Raw genomic sequence first — 9925 nt, forward strand, 5'->3', positions numbered from 1 at the left:
AGCATAATTTTACCGGGCTTTTACATTCAACGAATTAAACGACTTTGTAGCTACACATCATATAATGTCACACTGAAGATGGCCAAAACCAATGGCCGAAACGTCTGTGATATAAATTGTAATATTAATTATATTATTAATAAGATATTGTAAGCAAAACCAACCAGCTTCGGCTCTTGTAGCGTTTTTCTGTATTATTGATTTATTATATTTAAAAAAAAGAGCCAATTATATATTTATATCTAAAATTTAATTTTAAATTATTACTAAATATTTATTAATATTTAAATTTCTAAGGAAACGTTTTTAAATATTTTTTTAACATTTTTTAAATATTTTTTAAATATTTATGTTTCACATTAATTATTCATTAAAAAAATGATTTTAGTAAACGTTTCTTTAATATTTTTTAAATATTTATTTTCCATTAATTATTAATGTAAGAAAATAATTTTTTTTGTTGAGGCTGATAGTTTCAGTTCAGTTCATTTAGCAGACGATTTTAATATTTTTTTATTTTCGACTATTCCAATCGTTTGGGAATCGTTTGGGCAAGTTTAGGAAATCATTCTTATAATTTGGGAATAGTTTAGTCAGAATTAATAAATAAAAATTGGGCGTTGAGCTAGCAAACATAATGTAAAAAATCGTTTTCTCGTACGTCAATCGACTCGAAATCATTTGGGAAACACGCTCGTAAAATTTCAGAGTTTGGGAAATAATAATTTCGTCGTAATTAATAAAATAAAGTTAGCATTAAAAAATTCCTTATGAAGTTCCGCGGATGTTCAATTAGCAGACATAATGTCAAAAATCTTTTTTTCTTACATCAATCGATTAGAAATCATTTGGGAAACACACCCGTAAAATTTCAGAGTTTAGGAAATAATAATTTCGTCGTAACTAATAAATAAAGTTAGTATCTGAAAATTCCCTATGAAGTTTCGCAGATGTTCAATTAGCAGACATAATGTCAAAAATCTTTTTTTCTTGCATCAATCGATTCGAAATCATTTGGGAAACACGTCTGTAAAATTTCAGAGTTTAGGAAATAATAATTTCGTTGTAATAACGAAATAAAGTTAGTATCTTAAAATTTCCTATGAAATTTCGTGATATTAGCAGACATAATGTCAAAAAAATTTTTTTTTGCGTAAATTGTTTTAAAATTATTTAGAAAACATGTTTGTAAAATTTCAGAGTTCGGAAAACAATAATTTTGTTGTAATAATGAAATAAAAGTTAGTGTATGATTATTTACTTATGCAATTTCCACATATAAGATTTCGATTGCATTGCACAATTTATGACTATCTAAATTAATTAATCGCATTGGTTAATTTTTCAGGTTAAGCACGTGTAACAGCTTTACGACGAATCTGCTAAAAAAAAGGTGCTAATTTTGCTAATTGTAACTATCCAATAATTTTATCCAATATAAGATTAAATTTAACGAGATATCTACAGTTATAATTATAATAACTTATTTTGATTGCAGGAACTTGTGAAAAGAGAATCGAGAGCGTAAAAGTAAGGTTTTAATCACATAAGCAGTGAGTTTTTTATCTCTATAATTTTTTTCCATAATTACAAGAAAATTTGTTAAGAAAAGCACCCTCTTATTTTTCTTAGTTTTGTTAATTAGTGGTTATCTTTGCCAAGAACATCTTGATGAATAACCTTAAGTAAATAGTTTTTTTAAGTACTTTCTCCCCCCGCTCTTCTGAATATGTCAATCTAATGTTCATTGTTATTTTAGGTAACGTAAAAAAATTACCGAAATGGAAGTAGGCGTTTTAACACAGCGCATAAAGATTGGAACCGTGAAAAGAGTCAATCATTCGATAGCAAAGAATACTTTGTTAAAAATAAACTCAAAACTGAATGGTATCCATCATACATTGAATATAATGTGAGTGAATAATAATTGAGCTCTATTATCTTATAGAAATACTTAGTAATCTCGAGTAAAAATGATTTTTTTTCTTTCCTAGGCCAACGTGTCTACAATGTCCTTGTATGCTTATTGATGTTGATGATTACATCAGCACCCATCCATCTCCCGATTCTAAAGGTAGACACCATCTATCGCGGCAGTTTGTATAATTATTAATTTTTCTTTTCTGTAAATATGTATTAATAGAAAGATGTTATTAATTTAGGTTGCATTTAGACTTCAACCACCAAAAGAAGAAATGATTTTAATCTTGGGGAAATAATACTATAATAACTTTGTACCTATCGAGAGGAAACAAAATCTGAACCAAAGAAAGTCATCTATTACCGGTATTGGTCACATTTAGTGTCACGTATATAAATTGGTAAAAATTAATTTTGTGCGCGCGAAATCGTTTGCCGACGGCAACCGTGTGCGCTAGAGGCCGGAACCGCTCAGAATTGAGCGCGGAGAACGTGTTGCGCGAATCCGCGGACTCGCTGGAGGAGGCACAAACACAAATGAAAGAAGGCAGGATTTTTCTGTTTCACTTATAAGCACCATTTATTTTTCAAATACACTTAACTATAACTTCTCGCGAATCACGGAGAACGCGAGCATGCGGGAGCGACGGGCCAATCCCAAACGAACGGAAATCTTCGTTTCGAACGGTCGTCTTTTCTGCCTTTAAATTGCGCGACGGATATCTTGCCGTGTCAGGACGCCCCAACGGGACGGATATCTTGAGCGCGAACGAGACCGCAGGGCTGATCGCGAGGCAGACGTTCGATCGCGAACGCGAGATCACCGTCGGTTCCCGCAAAGTCGCAATGAACACCGCGCACTCGCGAGTCGCGAGACTTCCACAATACAATAAAACGATGTCGTTTGATAATTGAGCCGAGGGATACCCCGAGTAGTGAACGTTAGGTTTTTCAAAGATGCAAAAAAACCTAGAGAGAACTGAGAGAGGCTTGGCGGGCAATAGCAGGCGCAAGACTGACTCACTTCGCGCCGAAAAATGGTAACGCGCCTTACTCTCCCTCGATATTCGTTGTTAGGAGGAGAATATCGGGGAAGAGCAAGCAGCTGATCGGCCCGGTACTTCACGCGATCACGGCGTGTACGGGTGACGTCCACGGGTCCACGCTCCGGCTCGGCGAGATGAGATGATGAATTCCCGACAACATCTCACGACGGGAAACAAGAAATATTTATGTTTATCAAAACACATTATTGTTAACAGTCGAATCTCAAACAAATTTTTTTTAGTGCATTAAAGTATAAACATATATAATTAAGTAAAAATTAAAAATGAGATTACTTTAATCGTTTTTATTTATTCTGTATTTATGAAAATTCATCTGTTAATCATTTAAAACTTATCGCAGGCATAAGTTTTATAAAAAGAAATTCTTGAATATATATAGCTATGAATAATTTAGTTGCATGCCTGCGATAAGTTTTAAATGATTAACAGATGAATTTTCATGAATACAGAATAAATAGAAATATAAACGATTAAAGTAATCTCATTTTTTAATTTTTACTTAATTATATATGTTTATACTTTAATGCACTAATTCCATATTTGTATTAATGTACAGAGATGGAATCAGCAAAGGGCAACTTCCACAAATATTACGAAATAAATGCCATTAAAAAGGCGATACGTAGATTTGCAAAAGGTCAAAGGAATATTGAAGTCACTTGCTTGGTCGTTTCCATCAATTATTATACACCGTATAATTATATATTTGTCGTGTATGTGTGTGTGTGTACAATTCGTTTAAAAATTGTTTCAAATATATGTGAATAGATATTTAATATAATTATCCCTTTGCTGTTGGTATCAATATACAAGGCTTAAAATGTCTTGAGACTTTTATATGACGCTTCTATTCTACAAGATTCCCACATTTTTGCTAACAAAACAACTCGCAAATATCCACAATTTTTCTGTATATTATACAGTTAGATTTCAATCTGTATATTATACAGTATCTACCTGTACATTATAAAATGTAGCGTATAAATCTTATTTATTTAATTCATTTCAACAGAATTCAATACATAATTTTAAAAAATAATTCTTTATATACATATATAATTACATATACATATATGCATATTTTAATTTTATATTCTTATAAAATACATATATGTGTGAAAACACAGATGAGAATCAAACGTCTGAACGTTAATATTAGAACGTTCAAAGATAATCAGTATCGTATATTATACGTAATATATGCAGTACGTATGCTCTATCGTGCATTTAGATATCTAAACAACTTATATAAATGATTAAAAACTAATTATAATTCATAAAACTTGTTTAGCCTATTTATTTCATATGTGAAAAAAAAATATATATATATGAAACATATGTATGAGTATATTTTATTTATGGATATAATTATATTACCTTTTTTTACACTTTTTTAAATGATAACTACGGTCGACGTTCTTTATTTGCGGATCATAATTGACATATTTGCGATCACATTTTTTCATTTGTAGTAAATATTTTAAGAATCATGGATATTATAAATTGCATATATTTACCCCTATAACCATTTCTGCTGTGACAAATGTTGGCAACAGATTCTGTTGCCAAAAAGACGACAAATGAGAAACATATCTTGTCATTGCAAACACTATTAGCAGATATTCAGCAAATATTTAGCAACGTCTGTCATCAGAATACATGACAAAATAATAGTGAACTGCGAGCAGATTTATTGAAAGGATTGATAACAGATTGACGACAAACACCAAAGTGCAAACAATGTCAGCAAATTGCCTGTAGAAATGCAACAACATTTGTGTGTCAAAGTACGCGACAGATTGATACCAGAAATGCAGCAGATCTGTCGAAATGTCAAATTGACAATAAAAAGTGCGGCACCGTAGATAGGCGGCTTATTTTCTCGGAAGTAAAATGCAGTCAACTCGCTACATAAAGACCACTCGCAGCGCGAAGGTAAGCAAAAATTATCTTCCTTCGCTGCGCCTGCGGAAGAGTCCGATGTGGCGGAGGACTGCCACATTATACTTTTATGATACAGAACTGGTAGTATTTTCATTTTTTTGGAATGAGATTTAACTACAAAGAAATTTAATGAAATTAATTGCACTTAGAATAGATGATATACCTGCGATATAAATGGAGAAAATAGATAGGTCAATTGATCCCCCCTATAGGAAATATTAGATGCTAAGGAGAGGGTTGGGTAAATTATTTAATCTGTTCCTACTCCTGAATTAATAAATCTTCCCAGGAGATTGCTTACATCGATTCTCAAATAAAATTATAACTGTGATGAAAGAAGAAATGAAAAGATTCGACAAATCTGTCGCCAATCTGTCATCATTTATGAATACAGATCTGTTGCATATTTGGCGCAAATCTGCTGTGAGTTTACGTTGCAACATCTGTTCTCAATTTGCTGCGTGAATTTGTCATTGTATTGCTAGTGACAGGTCTGCTCTGGTGTTGCACCCAATTTGATATCAAGATTTGATAACAATTTTTGCTTGCAATTGGGGCGCACTCGAGGACACAGTAGGCCATGGTTTTGGCAGCCTGATTCCGCAAGAAATTTTTAGCAGTCTGCTGACAATTTGGTAGCAAATGGTTAGCTGGGATAGTTAATTTACTCAGTTAATCATCAACATTATGTATCCATGTATAAAATTTTGTAATGTCGTTGAAATCATCAATCTGTAATTATTTGTTTATACATATGCACCAATAAGTTGTATTTCAAGAATATTAGTCATGTATGCATCAGAGAGTCAATGTACTCTAATGTGTGCAATAATATATGGTAGTTTCTAGATGTCGTCAAAATCATCAATTGCCTGACAAAAATGTATATATATCTCTTTAAATATATCGAATTATAATTATTAAATACGACTAATCTCCAACCCGATTGAAAATATCTAACGTCTGTGCATTACGAACTTTGAACAATTATATCAAAAACAGATATTCTCTGTAGTCAATATTAACAGCAGCATATTTTTCACTTATGAATAGGGCTTTATACTAATGCTATAAGATATAACATACATTTAACATATATTATGACATATATTTAGAAAACATGCTTTTTACAAGGGATACACAAATTATAATTTCATGTGGATGTATTTGTTTGTCAATATTTGTCTGAAAACATATCTTATGTCTGAAATTATTCAATATTTTAGAAGGGAAACTACCTATGCAATTTTGTATAGAGTTTTGACAGACCTAACCAAATTTTGGCTAACTTCTACGAACGAAATAAAATGTTTCACTGTTTCAATAAATTTGGATCACTCAGAAACTTTTTTAATAACATTTCATAACATACAAACAAATTTTTAAAAAAAGATTAATATTTAAGATAAAGATTAATTAATAAGACGTTGACAATATTGACGCGTGGGCAATAATGACGTGGGCAATATTGACGCGTGGCCAATAGTGACGTGGTCAATATTGACGCGTGGGCAATAGTGACATGGCCAATATTGACGCGTGGGCAATAATGACGTGGGCAATATTGACGCGTGGTCAATAGTGACGTGGTCAATATTGACGCGTGGCCAATAGTGACGTGGCCAATATTGACGCGTGGGCAATAATGACGTGGTCAATATTGACGCGTGGGCAATAATAACGTGGTCAATAATGACGCGTGGCCAATATTGACGTGGGCAATATTGACGTGGGCAATATCACGCGTGGCCAATATTGACGTGGCCAATTTTGACGTGGTCAATATTGACGCGTGGCCAATAATGACGTGGCCAATAATGACGCGTGGCCAATAGTGACGTGGCCAATATTGACGCGTGGGCAATAATGACGTAGTCAATATTGACGCGTGGGCAATAATGACGTGGTCAATAATAACGCGTGGTCAATATTGACGTGGCCAATATTGATGTGGCCAATCCATCCCGTGGTCAATCGGGATCGTGGTCAATATTGACGTGGCCAATATTGACGTGGGCAAACGGGACGCTCCCCAACAATGGAACAAACTTTTCTAACAGAAAATGCGAAAACGATAGAAAATAATATCATTTCTTTAAATTTGTTCTTTTCATTTAGAGATGGATTATAAAAAAAATCAATTAGATTCTCGTGTTTCTATTTTAAATAAATCACTGAAAATCTATCGTAATTAATAATGCAATTAAAATTAGAAGAAGCTCTAAGTTTTCTATCGTCATGAAAGAAAACTTAGAGTTGTATTAACAATACGTGGTGTTGAACGTTAATCTCTAAGCACAATTATCATAGAAGACGCATCGCCCCTAATCTATTGTTGCACGCGTACTGCACGCGTCGCCCGGCCGCGCGAGTCAGCTGGTTGCTATAGGGAAGAACGTTGTTGTATTGTTGCTTATGTCGGTTCTCGAGCTGTCAAGCTCGTGAATCGGAGTGTTTTGAATAAATTCGTGTTTTGAATCCGTTTTTTTAAGAAAGCTATCCTATTTCGTGCGCACGGGAGTGCACAATTGTGTACAGAGTTTGTAGAGCTGGCGAATGCGAGAGCGCGACGCAAGAAGCGCAACACTATTGTGAAATCGTCACATCAACAGGAAGGCATTTTTCTATGTGTTATTACAAAGTGTGTAACATATTATGGATAAGTATTTCACGCATTTTAGTTTAAACACCTTTCTTTTTCTCTCTCTCTCCCTCTCACTTTTCCTCTCAAGTATTACGTGCACAAATACAATAAATATTATCATTTTTAACAACATTTCCAGTTTGTACTATTCTACTTCCATTTTGTGTAATTTAAATAAAATTTCAACAATAATTATTTCTTTATATTTTTAGTATTAAACACACTCGAAGATCAAACTTAGCAAAAATTATCACTAGACTGCGATAAATAATCAGCACGATACTTTCTCTCTGAATGTCATATCGTGTTTAATGTTAAAAGTGAAAAAAAAATAGTAATCTCGTTTAAAAAATTTTTTATGACACATAATAAAACTTAAATAGTATTGATTAGAACAGTTGTTAAAAATGATGTTTATTGTGTTTCTGTAAATTCTTTAGAGGGAAAGATATTCTGCTAAATTCGCAAAATACATTTTTTTATCTTTGTTTTCTTTTAATATAATAGTTGCAAAAATATTCTGCCTTATTTTTAGTATTGCAGAGTCAAAAACGTTCTCAATAAAAGTTGGACCAACTTCGCAAATTCACGAAAACGCTATCGTTTCCGCATCACCACCGAGGTAGATAGCTTGGCGCGTTTTTTTTTAAGTGGTTTCCCCAGTAGGCCTAATACACTCTCATTATTTTAATGCAATAATTGCTTAAAATGTTTGCCTTCTTGTGCATCTAAGCACAGTTCGGCTCTTCGAACAATTTGCTGTGTTGCTCGGCGTATCATGTCTGGCGTTACTGTATTAAACGCTGTTATCGCTTCGCGTACCTCGACTTCAGTACGTTCGCGCATATGCTCGACTTTCGCTTTAATATGGCCCCAAACAAAATAGTCGAGCACGTTTAAATCTGGCGATCGTGGTGGCCAGGCGATTGGGCCACCTCGACCCATCCATCTATTTGGATAACGGTCGTCTAAAATCTCACGCACACGTCGGGAGAAATGTGCCGGAGCCCCATCATGCTAGAAAATCATATTACCACGTACGTGTAGAGGGATATCCTCTAAAAGCGGTGGCAAATCATTGATCAAAAAATTTGCATATGCTAGTCCATTAAGTCGTGGTGGCAGAAAAAATGGACCAATCTAAAAATTAGTAGTAATTTGTACCAGTGGTAATTATTAGTAACAGTTATTAATTTATGCGTCGAGTATATGTATTATAAGTACAACAAAAGAGAAAATTTTATTTCGTAAGAATAGTTACCAATCTCTCATCAATTACACCTGCCCATACGTTAATCGCCCAGCGATATTGAAATGCAATTTGACGAATGGCGTGAGGATTTTCATCTGCCCATTTCACTGAATTACACGAATTAAATACACCATTAGGTGTAAACGTAGCCTCATCTGTCCAGAAAAGGTTGCTGGCAAATGAAATCTCGTCGACACTGTGCAAGAAGTCCTACAATATTTTATTAATGGTTATCATGTCTTGAAATCGTTCTAATATTGAAGAAAAGAATTAAATGAGAGAAATCAAAAATACCTGCACAAAAGTGGACGCGTTGTATTTCATTTCGCGGAAGGAGTTGTTGTACGCGCTGATAGTGAAATGGATGCAATCCATTTTCCTGCAAAGTACGATGCACTATGGACTTCGAAATATTAAGTTCATGAGCTATTTGGCGCACACTGCTTCCGTCATTTTCCTCAAATGCATGCAAAACTGCCTCATCGATGTTAATGTGCCGATGGACTGGCGCATCAACACGGTTTTGATGTCGCGGCAAAACAAATCCTGTCTCTCTTAATCGTCGGATACATATTGTTATTGTATTTTTGCTAGGATGCTCACGATTCGGAAATCGCTCTGCGTATAAACGCTTTGCAGCACGAGCACTTTGCCCGGCCTCACCATAACATATAATCATGTCTGTGTATTCTGTCGCCATAAAATCCATTATTAAGTACGCTTTAATAACCTTAAATGTTCACGACACACGATACGAAAGACGTGAAAAGAAGTAACGATAGAAACAATTGAAAATCGGAAACATTGCCCGTGCTGTCTATCCTGGTCGATAAAATTGCTTTAATATCGATAAAATAGGCATAAATTATTGACAGAGTGGTAAGTATTTTTATGACATACTGATGCATCGTATTTTGCAGGAAAATGGATTGCATCCATTTCACTATCAGCGCGTACAACAACTCCTTCCGCGAGATAAAATACAACGCGTCCACTTTTGTGCAGGTATTTTTGATTTCTTATTTAATTCTTTTCTTTGATATTACAACGGTTTCACATGATAACCATTAATAAAACTAGAACTTCTTGCACAGTGTC

At 34.0% G+C, this 9925-nt stretch overlaps 2 protein-coding genes across 2 annotated transcripts; one reads left to right on the plus strand and one right to left on the minus strand.

Annotated features, from left to right (window-relative positions):
- Positions 1–428: 428 nt before the first annotated feature.
- Positions 429–4270, plus strand: LOC118646709 (protein argonaute-2-like). Its single transcript, XM_036290160.1, has 3 exons — positions 429–1912; positions 1995–2074; positions 2163–4270. Exons 1-3 carry the CDS (start codon positions 1782–1784, stop codon positions 2171–2173), a joined length of 222 nt encoding a protein of 73 aa, XP_036146053.1. The 5' UTR covers positions 429–1781; the 3' UTR covers positions 2174–4270.
- A 3816-nt stretch (positions 4271–8086) lies between these two features.
- LOC118646676 lies at positions 8087–9202 on the minus strand. The gene is made up of 3 exons (XM_036290128.1): positions 9122–9202; positions 8837–9037; positions 8087–8592 (listed from the first exon to the last, which is right to left on the minus strand). The coding sequence occupies exons 1-3, from the start codon at positions 9200–9202 to the stop codon at positions 8263–8265; spliced, it is 612 nt and encodes a 203-aa protein (XP_036146021.1). The 3' UTR covers positions 8087–8262.
- Between the last annotated feature and the right edge of the window lie 723 nt (positions 9203–9925).

Source organism: Monomorium pharaonis, chromosome 7, assembly GCF_013373865.1.
Source record: "Monomorium pharaonis isolate MP-MQ-018 chromosome 7, ASM1337386v2, whole genome shotgun sequence".
Taxonomy (NCBI): domain Eukaryota; kingdom Metazoa; phylum Arthropoda; class Insecta; order Hymenoptera; family Formicidae; genus Monomorium; species Monomorium pharaonis.